At 33.2% G+C, this 23,017-nt stretch overlaps 1 protein-coding gene across 10 annotated transcripts in view; it reads right to left on the minus strand.

Moving 5' to 3' along the window:
- Positions 1 to 23,017, minus strand: part of GRIA4 (glutamate ionotropic receptor AMPA type subunit 4) — a 478,222-nt gene that overhangs the window by 89,447 nt on the left and 365,758 nt on the right. For all 10 annotated transcript variants that reach the window (XR_008911318.1, XM_007494900.3, XM_056794448.1 and 7 more), the window contains 3 exons: positions 21,345 to 21,503; positions 10,903 to 11,070; positions 9,620 to 9,724 (listed from right to left, as the gene is read on the minus strand). Coding sequence is in view for 9 of the 10 variants with exons in the window: in XM_007494900.3 (XP_007494962.1) it covers positions 9,620 to 9,724; positions 10,903 to 11,070; positions 21,345 to 21,503 (432 nt within the window). In the remaining variant the exon portion in view is untranslated. The remainder of the gene's footprint in view (positions 1 to 9,619; positions 9,725 to 10,902; positions 11,071 to 21,344; positions 21,504 to 23,017) is intronic.

Raw genomic sequence — 23,017 nt, forward strand, 5'->3', positions numbered from 1 at the left:
TCTTCTGTTCTCCTATCGAATCTGTCATGAATCAATTGGTCCAGAAAGAATGAATTATAATTTTTGAAAATGTTTTCAAATCCATAAATAGCTAGTTGCTTTACTAATCAGTGTGTGGTTTCTGACTTCACAATTGTCATCCTTTTCTTATAGTGTGTTTCTATCAATATCTCCCCAAGGAATATTTCATCCAATATTGAAGCTACCATAGTCAAAATTGAAGTGGATACCTATCTTTTATTCAATACTTCACTTGTTCTATCCCTAAAGCACTCTACTAGTTGGTCCCAAGTTCTCCAGCTGAAAAGAGCTTCTAGTGACAGTTCAGTTTAAAAAAGTTTGGCAGAGAGTAAAGAGTGTCTGTGGTTAATAGTGTCCTGCAAGATTAAGAGAACAACTCTCCCTACTCTCTAACTCATTTGCAAAGGGGAAAAATCATATATTTTGTCATATGAGGTTAAAATTCAAAGGGAATTTCTCTGTATGGTCCTTCTAAGAGTAGAATAACATAGTATAGTAGAAACTCTGAACAGGTTTCATTGTCTTCCACTGATTTTTCTTGTATTGATTGATGTGAATATGAAAACTCACTTCTCTAATCAGAATATGGCTTGTTTTATAGGTTTGGAATTAGCATTTAGTTCTAATGGTTTTGGGGTCCCATTAAGTTTCTGAAGTGTCACATAAGCAAAGGAGAACCCCCTTAAGATTGTCCAAGTCACGTATACAAATCTGCATGAAAGTCATAGTGTAAAAAGAACAATAATAAAGAACTCACCTTTATATTATTATTTAAAGTCTATAAGGTGTTTTCCTTTCATTAATTAACCCAATAAGATAAGTGTAATATAAAGTTTACATAGATTTTTTTTTGTTGTGGATATGTGATATCATCTGCATATGTACCTTCTAGTGTGGAAACTACTCTACTTATTCATAACTCCCTTATGATTTAGATAATTTGAGAATTTTCCAAAGCATTGACTTGCCTAAGTTAAGTCAACAAGCGTTTATCATGGCCCTACTATGTCCTAAGTACTATGTTAAGCAATGGGAATACAAAGACATTTTTTAAAAGTTCCTGCTCTCAAAGAGCTCCAGCTAATGGAGAAGAAAACATGTAAACCTTTTTATGCAAACAGAATATACATAGCCCAAATTGGAAATAATCTCAAAGGGAAGGCTCTACTAATATTATAATGGCGAAAGGCTTCTTGAAGAAGGTGGAACTTAAGCTGAGAACTGAAGGAAGTCAGGAAGCAAAGATGAAGAGAGACAGGATTCCAGGCATGGGAACAATCAGTAAAAATTCAAGAAAATGGGGGTGGTGGTGATGGTGGGGAGATGAAATATCTCTTACAAGGAAGCCAATGTTACTGGATTGCAGAGAACATGGAGGGGAGTAAAATATAAGAAAAATGAAAAGCCTGGAAGCTTCCAGGTTATGAAAGGCTTTAAGTATTAGCTGACTTCATGTTTGATCTTTGATCTTTGGAGGTAATAGTGAGCCACTGGAATTTTTTGAACAGGCAGGGTGACATGGTAAAACTTATCCATGATCAAGTAGCTAAGTATTAGAGGCAGAACCAAATCTAAGGCTTTCTAACTCCAAAGTTGGCCTAGTATATATTGCACTAGACTGCTTTACATATGTGTCTATGTAGCTAGATGGTAGAGTGGATAGAATATTGTGCCTGGCATTAGGAAAACCCAAGTTCAAATTTGGCTTCATATATTTACTAGCTGTGTGACCCTGGGTAAGCTCTTTAACCTTTATTTGCCTCTGTTTTCTCCTTTGTAAAATGTGGATAATAATACCACCTACCTATAAAAGTTTTTGTGAAAATGAAATAAAATGATAATTTTAAAGAACTTAAGAATATATTTAAGTATTATATGAATATTAGGGATGATGACGATAGTAGTAGGCAAAATTGGTGGTGCAGTGGATTGAGTACTAGACCTGAAGCCAAGAAGATATAAATTCAAATCCAACCCCAGATCCTTCCTAGCTGTATGATATTGTCCAGGTCACTTAACCTTTATTTATCTCAGTTACCTTAACTGTAAAATGAGAATAATGATTGCAACTACATCACAGGATTATTTTGAAGATCAAATCAGATAATTTTGGGAAGAAAAATGCTTAGTATAGTGTCTAGCACATAATAGGTGCTAAGTAAATGCTTATTTCCTTTCCCTTTGTGAACCTTAAAAATTCTCAGATCCTACTTCATAAGGTTAGATTGTGAACCTTAAAAATTCCCAGACCCTACTTCATAAGGTTGGGTTAAGACTATTCCCCATTTTAAACAATGAAGGAACTTAGATCAGGAATGTGAGAACTCTACTCCACCCCTACTTAAGCATACTTTAGGGGAAGATAAAGTTGTAAACTCTTTGCTGAGCAATGAAAAGTACTTAAACCCATACTTATAATAAGGAAAAAAGTTCTTAAGCTGTGCCTGTTTTTAGAACTAATACAAAAGGGTGCTAAGTACTTATAAAAGTCAGGCAACTTGTGAACTTACAAGGAGCAAAGAGGTAGGAACTTACTCAGAGATTTTTTCAGGTGTGAACTTAATCAAAGGTTTAAAGTCTACTCAGGTGTGAATTAAGAATGGTCTGTCCTTTGGAAAATGTCTACTGTGATTGGTAGATAGGAGAACTTAGGGGAGGTGACATAGGAGAAAATTCCCTTTAAATAGGAGCTCAGATTCATTCAGAGTCATTCAGATTCAGATTGAGGATTGAGCTGGTGGAGTCAGCTGAGATGAAGCTGGCCTGGTGTCACTAGAATCCTTGCTTGAACAGATCTTGTGGTGAGTGATTAAGGACTGACTGATCTTTCTCTTAAGACTCAGGTCTAGGCCATGTTGGCTTAAGGCCCTTCATACTTATTCCTTTCTTATTCTCTCTCACTTTCTTTAATTCCTCATTTGTATGAATTAAAAATCTCTATAAAATACCCATGTGAATAATTTAAAAAAAATTGGTTTTTATTCAGTAATATTATGTACAACCAGATTTAATGCTATGTATGCCTTTCAGAACCTCCTCTTTATATTTGTCCTCATAAGAAGACTTTCAGTCATTTCTTGGCTAAGACTATGAGCCAGGTAATAGGACTTTGTGACAGTAGTTACATTCTGAGTGCAGGGTACCATTCAAATATTTTCTCATTGATGAAGTCCTTATCATATTCATATCATATCATTCATATCATATCATATTCATATTCATATCATTTCATCCATATTCTATTCATATAATTCATATCATAATACATATTCATATCATATTCATATTCATTCATATCTATTCATATTCATATCATAATACAAAAGCAGTAACTCTCCAGGGATGAGTTTTTTGGAGAGCCACAGTATTAGTGCTCTTTCAAGCCCCCAAATGTTGGCAAGAACTAGATATTCTCCATTTAAAAATTAACTCAGGGGTTCCACATTTATCCTGTGGAAGCACATTTCTGAAGGGCAATTAAATAAAATAAGAAAACAATGCAACAGACACCCTCTCATTCTATGCAGCCAGGGTCTCTCAAGACATCAGTGGAAATTGAGGGCCTTCTGTAAGCATGCCTCCCCATTTTCTCATAGTAGGATTACTTGATTATAAAGAAACTTATATAACTGTGTTTAAGAACCATTACAAAGTAGAAACACGGGTACCATTGCAAGAGAAGAAAGTAGACAAGATCTATACCAGTATTAATGGAGAAAGCTAGCAACATCTATTACTTGCCTTATAGTTTATCTTTAAAGGCTGACTACCTCCATAAAACCTGGGATCATGAAAATGGGTGAGAAGTGACTTCAAATTCCTAAATCAGTAAAGGGGACAACTGAATTATTTTTGGTACCCCAGCAGAGGAAATTTCAAGCAGGTAGGCATGTGTGCAAAAATAGCCTAGGATAAAGCTGCCAGGGGGATTTAGAAAAGTTTCTGTGTACTTATTCCTATATATCTGGTGCTCTTGGAAATTTTTATTCCCTTCTTGATATCAAGTGGGTCCTCTGGAACTCGATATCAAGTGGGAACTCTGGAACCCTAAATTCACAATTGCCATCAGAAGTTGACTCCTTTTTTAGGTCAACTCCAAATTGGAATCCTAAGCAGATCTTGGAATCAATTCATCTATGTGTCCTCTGACACAGAGCCAAAGGGGTGCTGCACCATTTCTCCTGGTGTCCTGAGTACTCAGAAATTCAGCAGTTTTTAGGAGTTGGGGCTTCAGAAATATCAAGGTGGCTTAATTAGGCTCTCAATCAATTCCCATGGAAAAGAAAGTCAGACAAACTGATGGGTTGTCTCTAAGAGCTGCTTTCAAAGATAGTCAGCAAGTTTTCAATTTATAAGAATGATTGTGCACCTCTCAGACATATTGCCCAGTCTCACCATAACTGCATTTTCTAAGGTAGCTCATTTTTAAAGCTTAATATTCCTGACAGAATGCCCAAGTTGGTAGTTGCTATAGAAATACAGAGACAGATAGGTATACCCAATTTCATACTTCATATTTCTTTCAAGATATGTAGATTAATGCTATCTGATGTGAAGATCTACTGTGCATCACTTTCCCAATGTGCTCTGTAACCTCTTCTTTTCAGGTTTCAGGTTTTGTTAAAATCACACATCAATATTTCAGAAATAATTCTTTTCAGGAAACCTATTTGACTTTGTTGCGACTTATTACCATCCTGTTCTTTCATCACTCATGTTCTTTTCTATCCAGTACCATTTTGCTCTGTACTTGCTGTAAAAATTTTATAATTATCTGTTCAATTCAAAATTCTACTGCTGACAGCATGACTATTTACTTGGGACTGAAAAGTCATAGTGACCTGCTGTTCCTTCCTGTCCAAGGTACATGCTGTTTCAAGTTGTTTGGCTGATTTTTTTCTTTCCAGGGTCTGCTGTTTTCACTCTCTTTGCCTCATAAATTTCATGTTATCTTAAAAAGCTAAAATAAACTGGACATTTTATTTCTTACTACTTTGTTAACATGTCTTCTAAAATTGCTGAGAAACTCACTAGTTGAGGTTGATGGAAGAATCTTAACTTTTTCTTAAATATAGTCTCAGTCACATTTTCCTGCCCATTTTCCCTGCATTCCTTTTGGCTGTGTTCTGGGTTTATTTTGCATTGTTGGACTAGTCTTCTGTCACATTAAATTAATATGATGCAATATGACAACTTGGATATTCTATTGGGAATATTGAATTTTAAAAAATGAATTCCCTAAGGAAATGTAGTGATGGTACAACAAGACACTATGCCTAAAAACACTTATAGTACGTATAGCAAATCATGTGGAAATGGAAGAATCTTGGGATTCTGCAAAGCCCTTTCTGTGAATGCTTCCACAATGGAGGAATTTGGAGTATACTCCTTATTTTTTCTTTTTCACTTAGTGCTACGTTTATTGATTTCTAAATGGCAAAAAGAATATTTGTTGTCAATGTCCTCTAAATTTTGGCAACCTAAAGCAAAGCCTGACACACTCAGCTCTAGTTCTTCCTGATGTGAAGTCATTCATATTATGATGTCCTGGACTTCAGCCAAGCAAACTCGAATGCAATAAATTTCCAGATCAGTTTTGTTCCTTGACTTTGTTCCTTTGCTGCTGGAGGTTCAGCATGTTGTAAAGATAATCTTTGAAACTAGAGGAGAACTTAGAGCTAAATCAATTCAACTTTATCATTTTAGAGTTGAAAAACTTTGACCTAAAGGGATTGCATAACATTATCCAAATTCTAATTATAAGAGCCATGATTCAAAATCCAATTTTTTATAGCAATCCAGTGTCCTTTCCCTAGCAAGGTGGAGATTAGAACTCTTGTTTACTGACAGTTAGTCAAAGATCTTTTTTGAAGTACTTAATAAATTAGACAGGAGCAGTTGGTTGGTACAGTGGATTGAGCCCTGGCCCTGGAGTAAGGAGGCCAAGAGTTATATAAAGCCTCAGGTACTTACTAGTTATATAACCCTGCACAAATAACTTAATCCTTTATGCCTAAATTTCCTAATTTACAAAATAAACTGGAGAAGGAAATGGCAAACCACTCCAGAATCTCTAGCAAAATAACCCCACAAAGAATCAGACATGACTAGCTGACTAAAATATAACTACAAATAGATTAGGCTGTTTGTGGTGCCTCAAGTTTTAAGCGTATAAACAAAAATTGAAAAAAAAATCCATAGATCTTTAGCTTAGTCTGAAAGAGACACCATGTTGGCACCACACTTACTCAGCTACTTTCCCCAATCACAGACTAGTTTTGCTATGACTTTCTATTTTGTTGGTCAGTGAATAATGTCTAGGTATTGCTGAGTTAGCAACTTTGTGGGATTACTTTTAGTTCTGTTTCCACAGTAGTATCTTTGCCTATGTATAAGGTATCTTAAAGAAAAGTTTGAAATGCATACGTAATCTTCTTCAGTCTAATTGCCAATGAGTGCTTCTGCTGACTTTATAGAGCCACTTTTAATATTTTGATTATCATTGTCTGGTTAATTTTTAGCAGGAATGAAAGAAAAAAGCAGGGGGTAATAAAGTTGATTGTGCATTTGGAACTTGTGTCATTAATTAGGAATGATGAATAGGATTAAGTTGTAAATTTTGATTTAAATAGAAAAATTCCAGCTATTAGCTAATTGAGTAACTGAGAAGATATCTATAATGTATGAACTATAATAGTAGTAGTAGTAGTAATAGTAAGAAAACATTTATAATCATATAGAACTCTTTAATCAGATCCATAGAAGGGGTCTTAATCTTTCTTCTTATAAACAAGTTCTTTATCTCCTTTTGTAATGAACTTATCTGATTCATAAACTTGCTTTTGAGATGATTATGCAAAATAACTAGCAATTAAAGATAAGGATTTGAACATTTCAGCACCATCACCTTGAGACCTCTCTTCCTCATGGGCTCTCTCAACATAAACAGTACCGGGGTCCTTGGCCCTCAGAAAACATAAGACCCCTGTTACTGGAGAGGGCAGTTAATAAGTAGGTAACCTACTCTTTTTTTCTATAAAGATCTGTTACATCTGATGCTCAGGGTCTTGGATTCTGTTTAGTATTTCTGCAGAACAGCTGAAACTCAATATACCATTGGTTTTGTGTGATATACTTACTATCATATTCAGTCACTTTGCTTAGAACCTTTGCTTTGAGACTTTTTAGGGGGCACTATGTGAACTCATGAGAATATTCCCTTTTCTTTGATTTTTCCTGCGAAATGTTGACATATTATACTAAAATAGGCTAATAATACAATGCCACGGAAAACTCCTTAGGTTATAGAAAATTTCTCTTACATGAGTTTTCATCAGTCATGGAATCATGCATTAACCATTAGGACATTGAAGTATCTTTTCTTCCATCCTCAAACTTTTCTAGTATTACAACATTCAATTCTAGTATTATAGCACTCAAACTCAAATAAAAGGAGGCTACTAAATGGCATATAAGGACCTCTGCAGGCCACAAATTAACACTGTGCTCTAATTTTTACGATTGATTTTGTTACATATTTCCCAGTTACATTTTAATCTGGTTTGGATTGAGTTGAGAAGTAATGTGGTTAGGGACAGCATGTTTGACACCTCTTAATGAGAGAACAATGATACTTGTAGTTCTAAAAGTTTTCAAAATATCTCTTTTAAAATGTTGTTCAAAGCTGGCAGATGAGAGCAATTTGATTTTGGTAAGTGTTTGAGAAACATGGACAGAGAAATAGTGTTTGAGTTAGAAAGATGGCTCCTAAACACACCTCTACATATCATTTGTGCAATCTATAGAAAATCCCCAATCTTTCTATATTTGGTAAGTATACAAATTGCCAATGAGGTTTCTAATTTGCATTATTGAAGAAAATTACTTCCCAGAAATTCTTTACCTTAATAAAATCACAGATTCAGTGAGAAAAAAGGGAAATATTCATCCAGTTCCTTTTTATCTTCCTCAAATTATAAAAATCCTTCAAGGATTATGTTCCTTGCGGACATGAACTGTTTTTCATTTTTTGTAGTTTGTATCTGAGTCTAGCACAGTGTCAGATACATAGTTATTGCTTAGGAAATGTTTGAAGAATTGAAATTGAATTCACTTAGAACAAAATCTGATTTTCCAGCAATTAGATTCTTAATTCAGTTGGAATCATAAAGATAATAATGTTAATTGATCTTATATAAAACTTTGAATTAAAAAAAAAAACATTTGTTACAAAAGTGCCTAACAAAGTCAGATAGATGGATAAGAAAAGGTTACTATGCATTACTCCCCATAGAGGACTGTTGAAATCACTGGTGACCCTGAAGCAATTTTGTAGTCAAAAGATTCCTAAACCATTTATTATTACAAGTACCTGATCTAATTCTTTTCACCCTACTTGTACCTTCAGAATTCCGACTTCCACTATTCCCCCATCCTTACAATGTACCTCTTCCTTTGTCCCTTTAAGATCTTTTATGTTCATAACACTCAAAACTGGAGTGGCACATGTGCAATCTAATTACCCAGAATGAAACATTTGCCAACCACTAGTATATTTACAATCTGGGGAATCTGCACAACTTTTAGGTAAAACATGAGTAATACTACATACAGACACAGACACACACACACACACATATATATATTTAGGAAAATTGTTTGCAACACATGTCCTTCCTGATACTAGTATTAGAATAGTTATTAATCAAAATACTAAGTTTTTGATTTTTAAATTATAGTTATTTATAAGGCATAGCTTCACGAAAAGTGTGCCACCTAAACTATTTAAAAGCTGCTACATATAAGAGTCTGGAAGAAGCAATTCTATACACTTTATAATTACTTCACTGATATTTTTTCACATCACTATACAACAATCTAAAACCATCTTAGCATATTTGAAATGGAGAGCATCATTAAGTTTTTATATTGGCTTCATATTCATGTATGTACAAGCAAATAGATGTACTCTTCATGCACATGATGTACTCAACTGCAGAATTAAGATTGTTTTACATAATTCTTTTCTCTAAGGTTTTCAAACATCATTATCATTTTTTTAGAAGAAAGGCATAATTAAATTTCCATGGACAGTTTATACAATCTGGTCTTATTCCACATATACTGGCATATCTGTCAAAGCAATAAAAACTTCATAGTCAAAGTTGAGATGGGCCTTAGATGTCAGAAACATTAACCTTTATCCAGATCATCAATCTCACCTACAATTTGAAGTTCTTTTCCAGCCTTTGTTTCAGAACTTGTTGAAGTAGTGCATTCTAATTTTGGAACCATTAATTTTTAGGAAGTTTATACTATATTTTTAGGAAGTTATACTATACTTTAGTTGGAATTTGTTTGCTCTCGTTTAACTTCCACCTAGTTGTGTCTCACAGGGCTCAAGTCCTAATTCTTAGGCTGCTACTATGCTAAAAACAATAAGAGTAATATCCAGTCTTACAAGGACATTATTGTATGTAAATCTCACAAAGAAAAGAGAAAGTGTGAAGAGCAATTTTTGATGGAATCTTTTTCATTAATTAGAAATATGCAATTTATGACCAAAAAAAGCACAAGCTTTTCATTGTTCAAAACACACCTTTCTGGGTCCCGTACTCTTCAGCTCAAATACATCCATTGTGTAATTGACTCTTCTTCCATAATGGTCAAATTGTACATTTCCTGTCAATCCTTGAATTCGAACCTATGAATTGAAGGGGAATAAAAAGACAAAACAAGACCATATATGTGCTCATTTGTCATAAAGTCATCACTGCTTGGTTTGTAATATTTATATTAATAAGTAAAACTGAACTGGTTGCTGGATATACTCTGAAACAGTAATGTGAATTATATGAATTTGCAGTTTTGTTATATTTATATGCATATATAATATACATTCATATATATACATATATGTATGTGAAGTTTAACACATTTAAAAATCTTAAGATTTCTTTTGCTCTTTCAGTTTTTATTCCTTTTGTATTTATGTGATTCTTCTATACCACTATTCTACTATATACTCAGAAAAACACATTCCTACTTATAATTTATTGTATGATATCAGCCATCTATCTACCAAAAATCTGTACTAAATGACTCTTACATTCCTTTTGGGTCCTGTTATGACTGTCATCACTCCCTTTAAAGGTTTAAAATAATCTAACCTCGGACACTTCCTAGCTCTGCAACTCTGGGCAAGTAACTTAACTCCCATTGCCTAGACCTTACCACTCTTTCTGCCATAGAACCAATACACAGTATTTATTCTAAAAAGGATTGAAGGAAAAGATTTAAAAAAACAAACAAAAGTCCAATAATTAAAGAATCATTTAAATATGTTTCTTTGAAATGTAGCTTCTAAAACAACAATAGCATATTCAAGGTTATTTTACTTCAATTTTTATTCTACTAAATTATCTTAAATAGCATATTTTTTTCTGAAAATTTCATAACAAATTCATAAAGAGGAGCAAAGTGTATTAAATATGATTTTAAAATATGAGATGATTCAAGATTATATTCTGCTTCAGAACTAGTTATGAATAACATTTTAACCCAATGAAATTGTGAATCTCCTGTGGGAAGGGTGGGGGGAAGGGAGGGAGGGAAATAATGTGATTCTTGTAACCAAGGAATAATGTTCTAAATTGACTAAATAAATTAATTTTAAAAAAGAATTACATTTTAATGTGTGTGATGTTCATATCTCTATTTTGGCATTTATTTTTATTTGGAGAATTCATAAAAAATGAACTCTTACTGAACTATATTAAGTGGGAATTAATAATATGTTCATAAACATATGTTCAATGCTTTTCTTGAACCAGAGGGAGCAAAAACAGGAGTAAAATATGGTTTACAAAAATGTCAATTTACCTGTTTGAGTGTCCTCTCCATATCAATCCCCTGGCCCCATGGGGCAGCAGGATTGGCTAGGCAATCCCCCGCATTCCCTCTCCTTGAAATGTCAATTTTCTGTCGTCTAAGATTGCGAAAAGTTTCTGCCATCACAAGCACTCCATCATATGTCAGAGCAGATGTGTACTAACCAAAGGAAAAATAATTATAACATTATTTTAAAAAGCTATATTACATAAGAGATGGAAAGTTTTTGAAGACTTCAGTACATGAAGAATTATGTCCTCTAACCATCCAAAATTAAATTATATAACTGGTGAAAAACTGGTTTTGACCTTCAGTTATGTTATAGCTAAAATATATGTAATATTCTGCTTTCAAATACTATTATCTAAATAAGAAGACAATACCATTACTCTAAGAAAGAGAAATTGTTTACTATGTTTTTTTCTATTAGGTTCTAAATGTTATAAATTTATACCTCCAGAAAAAAGAAACAGTTCTGAGAAAAGAAACAGCTTTTCATAATCTGTACAATAGAATGAGATATTAAACTACTAAAGAAAGCTGAGAAACATGATTGATTTAGAATTAGTTATTTTAAAATTACCTTTCCTGTTTGAAATATTTTGGGAATTAGGAAAAAAAGTACTCAGCTTTTACAACTGATCCCTTTTTGAATAAAACCTAGGATGAAGACTGAGAAAATTAAGTTGGAGAAAATTTTTATCAGAAACAAATTGTTACTGAAACTTTGGCAAGATTTTTATTCAATGTCTTCATAAGAATAGGTGGGATTATTTCAAGATTTCATTCAGTAACAGGAAGTCTGACTTGGAAAGAATAGATCTTGGCACCACTTTATGCCATTGAGATATCTACATTTATTTAGTGAGTTTTCATATATTTATTGTGTTGCACCAGAAAGATTAAGTCACATTTCCAAGATCATATGATAAGCGAGGATTGTAGCTAAGAATCAAAGTTCAAACCAACTGCTTTCCAGTCTTCTGTTAAAATGCTCAATCTTCTTGCTCTTATTTCCTCCTAGGGGAAAGACTCAATAGACAGAAAGAAGGTAATGAAAAGCAAGTGCAAAAAAATCAGAGTTAAATTGAAAGTGGAAAAGAGCAAAGGAGGACTTTTGGTGGGAATGTAGTCTTTTTCTGATGAGTGATTTTATCAGCAAAGTTCTCTGTTAAGAACTTGTATCAGTGCATATCTTTAACTTTTCTATAACTGATAATGTTAGAGGATTTATCTGGGGATACCAAGAGGTTAATTGATTTGTCTAAGATTGCTGCCAGTATTTGACAGAGATTGTGCTTGAATCCATGTATCCTGACCCCAAGGCCATCTCTCTATTCACATCTAAACTGCCTCGGAGGAATGGATTATAAACTTCTTACCCAAATCCAATAGGATGGTATAATCTTTAAAAAGCTGACCGGTACTGCCAAGATTTTACATTTATACTCCATTTAACTTGGGAAATAGAAAATCAAACATAATTAAAGAGGTCCTTGGGGCAATTTTTCAGTGAAAAAGGAAAGGAAGAAGGTAAAGGTGGAATTATTTCTGTTTTGATATTTATAGGTAAAGGGTGAAATGTGAAAATTCTATAGATGGAAGGAATATTTGGGAAAATGACTAAAACTCAATAACAATTTGTGATAATAACAATAATAATTAATAATAATAATAACCAACTGATTTTACAGTGTTTTAAGGTTACAAATTTCTTTCTTTACAACCACTCTGCAAAGTAAGGAGTAGAATTATTATGATAGAGATTAAGTTGTGATTTAATCATTGTGAAAAATTGACAGATGAGCGAACTCCTTTTACTAATGCAAGTTGTCTCCTCTATAATTTGTAGTATGAAAAAGTTGCCCATAATACTGTGAGATTAAATTACTTGATCAGGAGTTTATAGCCAGTATGTGTCAGAGCAAAATTTGAACTGGGGGCTTTCTGGTTACAGGGCCAGCTTTTTGTCCTATTCCACCTCTTCATACTTTATAAATATGGAAGATGAAGGACAGAGAGGTTAAATGATGTGCTTGTAATCATGTATTTACTAAATACCTGAAGTAGGATTTCATATCTCAATTCCAAGTCCAGAGGTAACTACCACATCATTCTGCCTCTCATTTTAAATACTTTTATTGTTTCTATGCAATATGATGTAATATATAACAATACAATAGTACTGTGCATATTCTTTATTATAAATACAAAATAATTATAATAAATATGCTTATCTAAGAAAAACAAATTCTTACATCAGCTGTCTTAAAGCCTATGTCCCATTCTTTTCCTCTGCTCCCTCCCCACTTTCCTTCTCTGCAAGAAGGCAGGTAATATGATATAGGTTGTACATATATTATGATATAATAAATATTTCCTTGTTAGCCATGTTGTGAAACAAGACACATTTTGCCTACACTGCCTCTCATTCTAAGAAAAAAATATGAAGTCAAAGGTACCTTCTAGTTTGAAATCTCTTATAAAAAGGATTGAACAAAACATAAGTATAATAATGAAATTACTTTCAAGAAATAGATTTGAGAAACTGCTTTAAAAAGTCTCTGGGTACACCATATAGAACAATAGCAGATTAATTAAAAAAAAACTTGGAAAGAACTACCTGAGATAATGAAGAGTGAAACAAATAGAAAAAATAAAATATTATATACGACTATAGATTTAATATTTGAAGAATAACTTCTAAAGTGTTAATCTCCTGAGAATGAACTGAGAAATAGAAACATGAAAGATATAATCTATGTATCTGTTTGCCAGATGATGCCTTCTGTGGTGTGGGGAGGGAAGAGGAGGGCTGAGATACCTGGAAACAAATTCTATGAATAAAAAAATGAAAAAAAAATAGAACCTCTCAGAAGGAATTGTAAAGGTCAAAATAAATTATAAGATGTTACTTATACTTGAGTGGAAATGACATTAATAACATATGAAAACATCCTTTTACTATATAGCTCCACTGATGTATGGAATTGACTGGATTCCTGAAGGCTGTGCTAGTTGAGCATAACTTATATCAGATTCTGTCAAGTTGGAAAACTTTCAGATATGGACCTTGTTAAAGCTGACTAAATATTTGTGTGTTTAAGAGAAAGTCTAAATTCAGAGGGGCTCATGACTAGGATTATGATGACCGTTTCATCTATAGCCACTCTGTCTATCTGATTTTGGCTCTCTCTGCCTCTCTGTCGTATTCTATCTTTGTCTGTCTTTTCTTTTCCTCCTCTTTCTTCTGATCCTTTCCCACTCTTCCTTCCCTCTCTTCATTTCTCCCTCTCCTTCTCTGGGTGGTGAAAAGGAAAGGATATGCAAGAAATTGTAGGTGTAATAAAAATAAAGATATCAATAAAATTTTACTTATAAAAAGATTATTTACTGTAAGTTATAGACAGAGAGGGAGACAGAATCTTTTGATGGAGGGAGTACCATTAGTGAACAAATAGATCTTTGAAAGAGAGATTATTCTCACACATATATCTCACACACTAGGGCAGATAGACCAAAATTTAAAAACAAAGAATTAGACCTTGAGAGCTAGAAGAGACTTCATAGGCCATTAAGTACAAATCCTTCATTTTAAAAATGAGGAAGTGGAACCTAGAGAGTTCACATCATTTGCCCACAGTCATACATGTCTTAAGTGATAGAGTCAGAATTTGAATATGGGTCTTTTGACCCCCAAGCCTGGCATTCCTTTCACTATACCATGATACCTCTCAAGGATTTACAGAAGAACTTCAATACAAAATGGAAAAATCCCTACCCCACAAAAATAAAACAGAAATATTATCAAGGAGAATAAAAGGCTACACCTTATAGGCAAAAGGCAAGGTAAGCTAAAGCATTAAATAGGATTGAATTTCAACAAACCTCAAATAATAAAGATATTTTAAGTGTCACAAGGTTGGGAGGTATAAAGGAAAATGCCATTTTATTTTCATTTAGAGAAAGAAAATTGACAACAGATTATGACAAAAGACATATTTTGTCTTTTTTAAAAATTGCCTTTATTTTTTTAAGTGAACTTGAAAGAAGAGATGATATAAATTGTATGGAATAGTCATCATACTATAGTAATCAAAGACTTGATGAAACGATTGCCAGAAATTTTGATCCTGTTGACTTCCATAAGAAAATGAATCTACATATACCTTGGTAGAAAAGCAAATAAGTAAACAAACAAATCCAAGCAACCATGATACTGAATAATAGAAAGTCTTTAAAGATAAATTTTCTCTCCTATAAGCAATAGAGTTGAGTAATGAAGAGGAAGTTTTAGAGTTTTCTCTCTCTCTCTCTCTCTCTCTCTCTCTCTATATATATATATATATATATATATATATATATATATATATATATATATGGTATATATACATATATATGGCAGTCATTAAAATGATATTTTATATATATAATACATAGAGAATTTTAATTCTCCTCTATTTACCATTAATTCCAAAGGATATAGAAAATCAAACACAAAGAATCCTGAGGCTATTTAAAAAGAAGGGAATAAGGTAAACCAGTCAATTAATAAACATATGTATATATATAAAGCATCCTACTTTTGCTAAGAATTATATTAAGTCCCAGGAAAACAAAGAAAGGTAAAAGATAGTTCCTAGTTTCAAGAACGTTATGGTCTAATAGTGTACACATACCAATAACTATATGCAAATATGATAGATACAGATTAAAATTGGAGATAATCTACTGAGGGAAGGAACTAGCATTAAAGGAGACAGAGAAAAGCTTCTTTAATAAAAGGTAGGATATTAGTTAAGAAATGAAGGAAGACAAGGAAACCAGAAGGTAGAGAGAAAATATCTCAAACATGAGGAACCACCTGTGTAAATGTTCAGTGTCAGAAGACTTTTAGGTCTTTTGTGAGGAATCTCAAGAAGCTAAGTGCTACTGAATGGCACAGTGGGTGGGGAGAGTGCATAAGGTGTAAAGAAGATTCCAAACTGATGTGGTTGAGAAAGTTATGAAGGGCTTTGAATAACAAATGAAATTGTTATCTTGTCTATCAGAGATTTCAAATATGCAGCATTGCAAAATGAGGTCAGAATCAGATGAAAATTCCATTAGGAAATCTTTGACAAAATAAATAAAAATACATTAAAACATAAATATCACATTTTAAAACTAAATCAACATGGATTAATGTCCTTTATTTATATTTGACTTTTATACCACCAATTTGCATCACTCACCTATTTGTCACATTGGATGATTGTTAAATCAATGAAGCAGTCATTTTGAAAGAACATAACCAGATGCAGCAGTTTGAACTGCCTGTCCTCAGACTAATTTCATCAATAATCTGCATGGTGAAATAGTTGACCTAATAGGGGCTACAGATTAAAATAAGCTGGAGAAGGTTAGAAATATGTTTAGCACCTCAAAAGACAGGATCCAAATTCAGAGTGACCTTTTGAGTCAGAGAAATGATTCAGAAAAAATATGAATAGAGTTCACAAAAGAAAGGTTCAGGAAATCAAACTCAGTAGGAAAAAAGAAAAAAATGTAATTTTTGAATGACTGCTATGCAAGGTGTGGGAGGAAAGGTATGAATTCTGTGTAATTTTTTTTTGTCTTTAAGGGGCCAAGATTTTGCTGTGAAGATAAGACTTAGACACATGACACAACCAGATGCTAATGTAAAACAAATGTCTAAATATCCCTCATCCCTCATGGACAAGTTTAGGGGAGAGCAGAGATTAACATGTTCTTGAAAAAAATGATGGGGAAATAATGTCAGTGTCATATTGTGATGGAAATTCAAGTATCATTCAAAGTATGCCGCATTCAGGAACTATGAAGTATACACTGCAAAGAGTAGATTTGAGAAAGAGTACTATGTATCATAGTTTCACAGTTAAAGAACATACATCAAGGAGGTGCAATAGAGATAGTGCTGAATCTGGAGCAAGTATGATGGGTTCATATCTAACCTCAGACACCTATGAGCTGTATGAACTTGGGAAATTTATTTACACAGTTTCTTTGTCTGTAAAATGGGGATAATAATAGCACACACCTTCCAGGTTTGTTAAGGAGAAAATGAGATAAAGTTTGTAAAGTATTTTGCTAATGTTAAGAGCTAAACAGATGCTATTATTATTGTTTTTCATCAAGAAGGATTTAGAATCTCATAGGAGGACTGATGAATAATTTTCTAAAAAAATATCAGACATGAAGGAAGGATTGTAATTACAGGAATCATTCTGCACATAGAAGGGAAAGCTGAATGTTTTCCATGTTTTACTAACACTCCTTAAAGTATAAAAAGGGCCTTTACACATAGGATGGGAAACAGCTGTTCTCTGAAATAAGAACAAGGGGAAGAAAACTCAAATACCAGTTTGGTGATGGAAAGGACTATTAACTATCATAATGCAATATACAATAAAATTATAAATTCTAGTTCTTTGCCGTTCATTATTCTGCAGGACATGTCAGTTTGTATTTGATGATTTAAGTGTGGCCTTGCTTAAATGTGGATAGATTAACTAGATTACTTCTGAAGTCCCCTTCTATGCTTACTTTAATTTTTAATAATGTTAGAGCTTACATGATTCTCCTTTCACAGCTAAAGAAATTTATGTAAGGCATAACCAAGTGATCTGCTGAAATTTATGTAGCTTGTGGTAGCAAAGGTTAGAGCTCTTTCTATTAAATCAGTCACTTAGTCAGCTGTGGAGTATTGAGATTATCTTGATTATTAGTCCTGTATTTAGTGTCCAAAGAATAGATTATTTCACACTTGTGACAGCCATGAAGAAGCTTACTACATAGTTCAATGTTAAGATTTCCTACTCTAGCACTCTTTAGAAACCCTGAAATGGAGAATTTTAGAATCCAGCCACCAGCAGAGAAGAAGGAATTCCTAGGAAGCACTTGATGTTGGAATCTACCCTTTTGGAAAGATGAAGAGGATTTCTTGGGCATCACATATTTTATATCTTGTCTCTTTGGCAACCCCAAGTTTTAGAGGCCTGAATTCTGGATTTCTGTGAAGAGAAGGGCAGTTCTTGGTCAGAGCTAGGTTCTTTGAAAAGAGAAAAGGATGATGACTCCTAAATTTGGAAGCACGGGAAAGGATTCAAATCCATGAAATACAGGAGCAAGGAACCTGACTCAAGAGGCTCAAATTTACTCCTTTTTAACTGGGGGTTATTTGATTGATGTTACTCTATTTGGAAATAGGTTGTCTATTAAGAAACTCTAAGTGTTTCCTTTCCAAGAGCAATCCTAGTACCTAGAGTAGTACCATAAAAGTGAATCATTATTTGAGTCTTTGTGGCATGAAAATATGACTCATCAGATTGTTGTAATATTGCTTGTCTACTTATTCCAAATTTCAGTTTACAACCCAGATTTCATTTCTCTTTCAAAGTAGAATTCAAACCAGAGTGTGCTATCAGGAGTGTGTAGAACTGTAGGACTATGGCAAAAGTGGGACTTTCTGGAGAGGTCCCTAGATAATGAGATCATGGATTTATAATAAAAAGGGATTTTGGAGCACATTCTAATCCTCTCATTTTTCACATAAAGAATCTGAAGATTAGAGAGGCTCAAATTTGTTCAGGGTTATATAGTTACTACATATGAAGCAGAACTTTAACCCAGGTCTTCCTGACTTCAAATTAAGACTTTATTCACTATGAATTACAAGTAGAAATTATTTCATTCTTTATACTTGTGTCTCTAACACTTAGCACAGTGTTGGGCACATAAGAGGCACTCAATATGTTCTTGTTGATAAACTAAATTAAGATTATGTCATTGGGGAACAAGTTTTGGTAAGTTCAGTTTCTACAATGATGGTAAAGCTTTGTTTGTTGCCTGTCAACAAACAACATCTTTAAAGTACCAATCTTTCTAGGGGTTCAGTCTCAGTACTAAAAGGTCAGCTACTTAGTGATGAATTTGTTGACTGAAACTAAGAAAAATAATACGAGAGCCTCAAATTCCATATATTCCACCAAAGTTTCAGAAATTATGATAAGGGCAAAAAAGGGGCATAGGATTCTGTTAATCACATAATTTTATATTATTTACAAACATGAATTTTGTTGTTAGTGCACTAAATGTAAAATCCTTGTCCAATAACAAAGAACATACTTTCCAAGGAAATGAATTACTTTAGTCCTGTCATTCTTGCTCTAAATGAAACAAGAAAAACAAAAAGTAGTTGTGTCTAAAGGAAACTTGACTTAGAGGTAAATAAAAGATTATGGGTTCTTCTTGGAGAAGGAAACAAAAATTTTGGTTTCATCATGAAACCAGAATCAAGAAGAAACATCATGTAATGAGAATGTCATATTGCAGTGCACATTTTCAAAGAGAGTAATTCCTAAAATGATTGTGGTTTATGTGCCAACATCTGTTGCAAAGGTTGAGGAAGCAGTCAAGTTCCACAAAGAATTTGAAAAGATCTTCCAACTTAAATGAGCATACTGAATCCAAATCCTTTAAAAAAAAAAAGGAGAGGAGAGGAGAGAATGCAAACTCTGGGCAGGTAAACTTGACATTGATTCCTGAAAACATTTTAGTACATATTAGTAAAGGATGGTTAGTGAATATCTAGAAAAAGAAGCAGTAATCAAATGCATAAAAAACATACTTTATTTAAGAACAGGTCTTCTTCTCTATCTCCCAACAAAAACCAAAAGCTCAGGAGAATTCTTACCAGACTAGCTTCACTTGTATTTTTTTTTTGACAGTTTGATAATATTCTTATTTACTTATTAGGAAGACTACTCTGTAAATAGAGTTTAACTAGATTTTAGCAAAGCATTGATAAAGTCTCTCAAACTATTTTTGTGGTTGACATAGAGAGATATGAGGTAGATAAAAATACAGAGATATGGATTTGTGATTTTAAAAGTAATTTTACTGTGTATTATGATATTACCCTTCAATTTTCTACAGATTTACAAATCAAACAGAATCAAATGAGGGAATTTTTTTCCCATAACCTATCAAACTGAATTTCATTGATTTTAATATTTTTTGGTCATTTTGGGGGGGGGTTCAGGTGGTTGTCAATTGCTTATGGGCTATTTTAATTCTATAAAATATTTTCTACATGTATTTATATACTCCTGTGGGTTGTTTGTATTTTTTCCTTTTTTGTGTGCTTACCTAAAATCTATCCTGTGCCTGATAAATGTACTGTTACCTCTAGAGCTTACAGCATCTGGCAGTGGGTCAGGGGAGAGAGATTTTTATCTCCATATACAGAGATATAGAAATGAGCTATAATTGTAGATCTTCCCAGACTCAGTTCTGGTTGAGATAATAATGGGTCAGAGTGAAATTTGGTGCCTACCACTATTATTAGAACTAATTGGTATAATTTGAGAATCTAGGTTTAGGTGCTATGCTTAAAATGAATAAAAATCTCCCCTCTTTGTAGCTTCTACCCTTTGATTCCAGTCTTGCCTCTCAACATACATATAAAAAGTCAAATAATTCTTCCACATGACAATCCTTCTAATAATTTCAGATGGTATCATATCTCCCCAGATTATTTCTTTTCTAAAGAATCTCAATCATGCCATATTTTTCAAAAATTAAAGAATGTTTAAAATGGGCAATTCTTCAGCCTTATAAGACCTGAGTGATTTGATTCTTGAAAAGTAAGCATCCAAATTGTTCCTATGAGTTAATCAAACTGAGGCATAATGAACTTTGTGTATATTTAAAATTTTTATATTACTTGGTAATAAATTGCAAATTTGAGAGGATGAGCTTTTTTTTTTGAGAAGAGGAAATGCATTGAAGATTTTAGCACTGAAATTATTTAACTGAAAATAGAGGAGCACAAATAACAGCCAACTGTGTGCCTATTAGATCAGTAAAGGGAAATATTTATTTGTGTAGCAAATAATTATTATGGTAAATTTTTGACTTAGAGTGATTGCAAGTCAATGGAATGAGGAATCCTAGAAATAAGCTTAAAAACCACTAACTCCATACCAGTATCATATGCATCGTGGAACTGTTTTATGGATCAAATTGGATGATTTATGTAAAGTGCTTTGTAACCTTAAAACACCCTATAAAACAAGCAATTTTGATAATTTCCATTATTTTCTACTATAATCCCCTCATTTTACATTTGAGGAGACCAATACCTAGAGTAGTTGAATGACAGAACCAGTATTAGAAATTAGGTCTCAACCTCCAGTAAGTTTAAGTCAAATTTCTAATAAAGTATAATAAGACAAGTTTGGAAGTCAGAGCTTTATATAAAACTATTCAGGTGTCAAAATATTGTTTATCTTCAGTGTATGAAGTTTCCAGAAAAATGGGATATTTGAAGTGTTATTAGTACAATTGTATCAGTTATTTTTATCTTAAAGACAAGATACATTAACATCATAAACACTGAAAACCCATACCTTGGGAGGTGTCTCTGATCCTGGATATTCTCTTTGATCTAGTTTTTTCCAGCGCTGCATAAGCTTGGTTACCATAGGTGTATTAAAATCTACTAACTGGAATCCTGTTACATTGGCTCCTCCATGCATAAACCTCTCCAGAGAAATATCCTTGAATCCCTAAAAGAAATCCATTTGGTACTTTAAAATAAATTATCATACAATATAGATATCTAAGTAGACATTTAATGCAAGCAATGCAAAATATGATATAAAATATCAAATGGACCTCATCCTGAGGAAATACTGTTATTTAGATTAAAATATAAGGTTATAAAGATTCTGAATTCAATTCAGTACAGCTCAATTCAGTTCAAAATGTTAGCTAAATGTTTTCTAAGTGGCAAAGGTTACTGAGAATAGAATGGAAAAATATGGCAATTTTTACTCTTAAAGGAGCTTACATTTTTATTAAAGGATATAATAAAAGAGATAGAAGAAACACAAGATAAACAGGAATCAGGCCAGAATGCTAAATTTTAAAGCACTGCTATTAACATTTTTAGTTCTTCATAGGTGGAAATAATTGAATTTAGCACCTGGTTAGCAGGAATAATTAGCTAATAAAGAAAACAAACAGGTGGCCTTTATCTGTCTTCTGACAGGTACAATACAGGTACCAAGACTGGCTCTGTCCTACTCCTGTCTTCCTTTCTGGTATCCTCTAGTCAGTGGATCAGCCAGTAATCAGCACATTTCTCAAATGCTTGGTATGTGCCAGACCTTGTATTAAGCACAGAGCATACAAAGAAAGCAAAAAACAAACAACAACCAAAAAACTCTCCTCTCAGGGAACTCAGATCTTAATGGAGAGAGAATAAATAAACAACTACATATGGACATCATTGTACAGAACAGACAGAAGAAGGTCATCTGAAAAGAAAGGCATTAACAATGGAGTGAAAAGCTTCCTATAGAAAATGTAATTAAACTAAATACAGAGGGAAGCCAAATATGCTGGGGCAGAGACGAGGGATCAGAGGATTTCAGACTCAGGGAAGAGCCAATGCAACTGCTCAGAGACAGGACATGGAATGTCATGTTAGAGAAACTGTAAAAAAGGCTAATATAACTGGATTGAAGGATGTAGGTCAGGGGAATAAAGTACAATAAGTGCAGAGAGTTAATGAAGGTCAGGAAGAGTTTTAAATGATAAATGGAGAATTTTATATTTGATCTTGAACAAAAAAGGAAGTTACTGGAGTTCATAGTGCAAAAGAGTTAAATGGTTTGACCTTCATGCTAGCAGCCTTTAGATATTAGAGACTGGTGTGGGCAGGCCAAAAAAGCTATGGAAAGGAAGAGAGAGAAGTATGCCTCCCTCTCAAGTGGATTTTCCTTGGTTGTATTTTGTGCCACTTGTATTGAGTAAAAATAAGAGAATAGTACAAGAAAAACTAATTGTCAATGAATGCACTGGACACAATTTCAATAGAAGGTTAGAAAATATAGACCTCAATTTGTTAGATTTATCTAAGAGCAAGACAAGGTAAAACAAGAAAACCATAATGTAGGTTTTATCAGTGTCCTTACTTTTAACCCTTAATACTAAAATAATTCTCAATTACACAATTTCATGTAGCCCTTCTTCTCTGTTGAAATGAAACAACTTATAGACAAAGCTTTCTATTTTA

Source organism: Monodelphis domestica, chromosome 4 (assembly GCF_027887165.1).
Source record: "Monodelphis domestica isolate mMonDom1 chromosome 4, mMonDom1.pri, whole genome shotgun sequence".
Lineage (NCBI taxonomy): Eukaryota > Metazoa > Chordata > Mammalia > Didelphimorphia > Didelphidae > Monodelphis > Monodelphis domestica.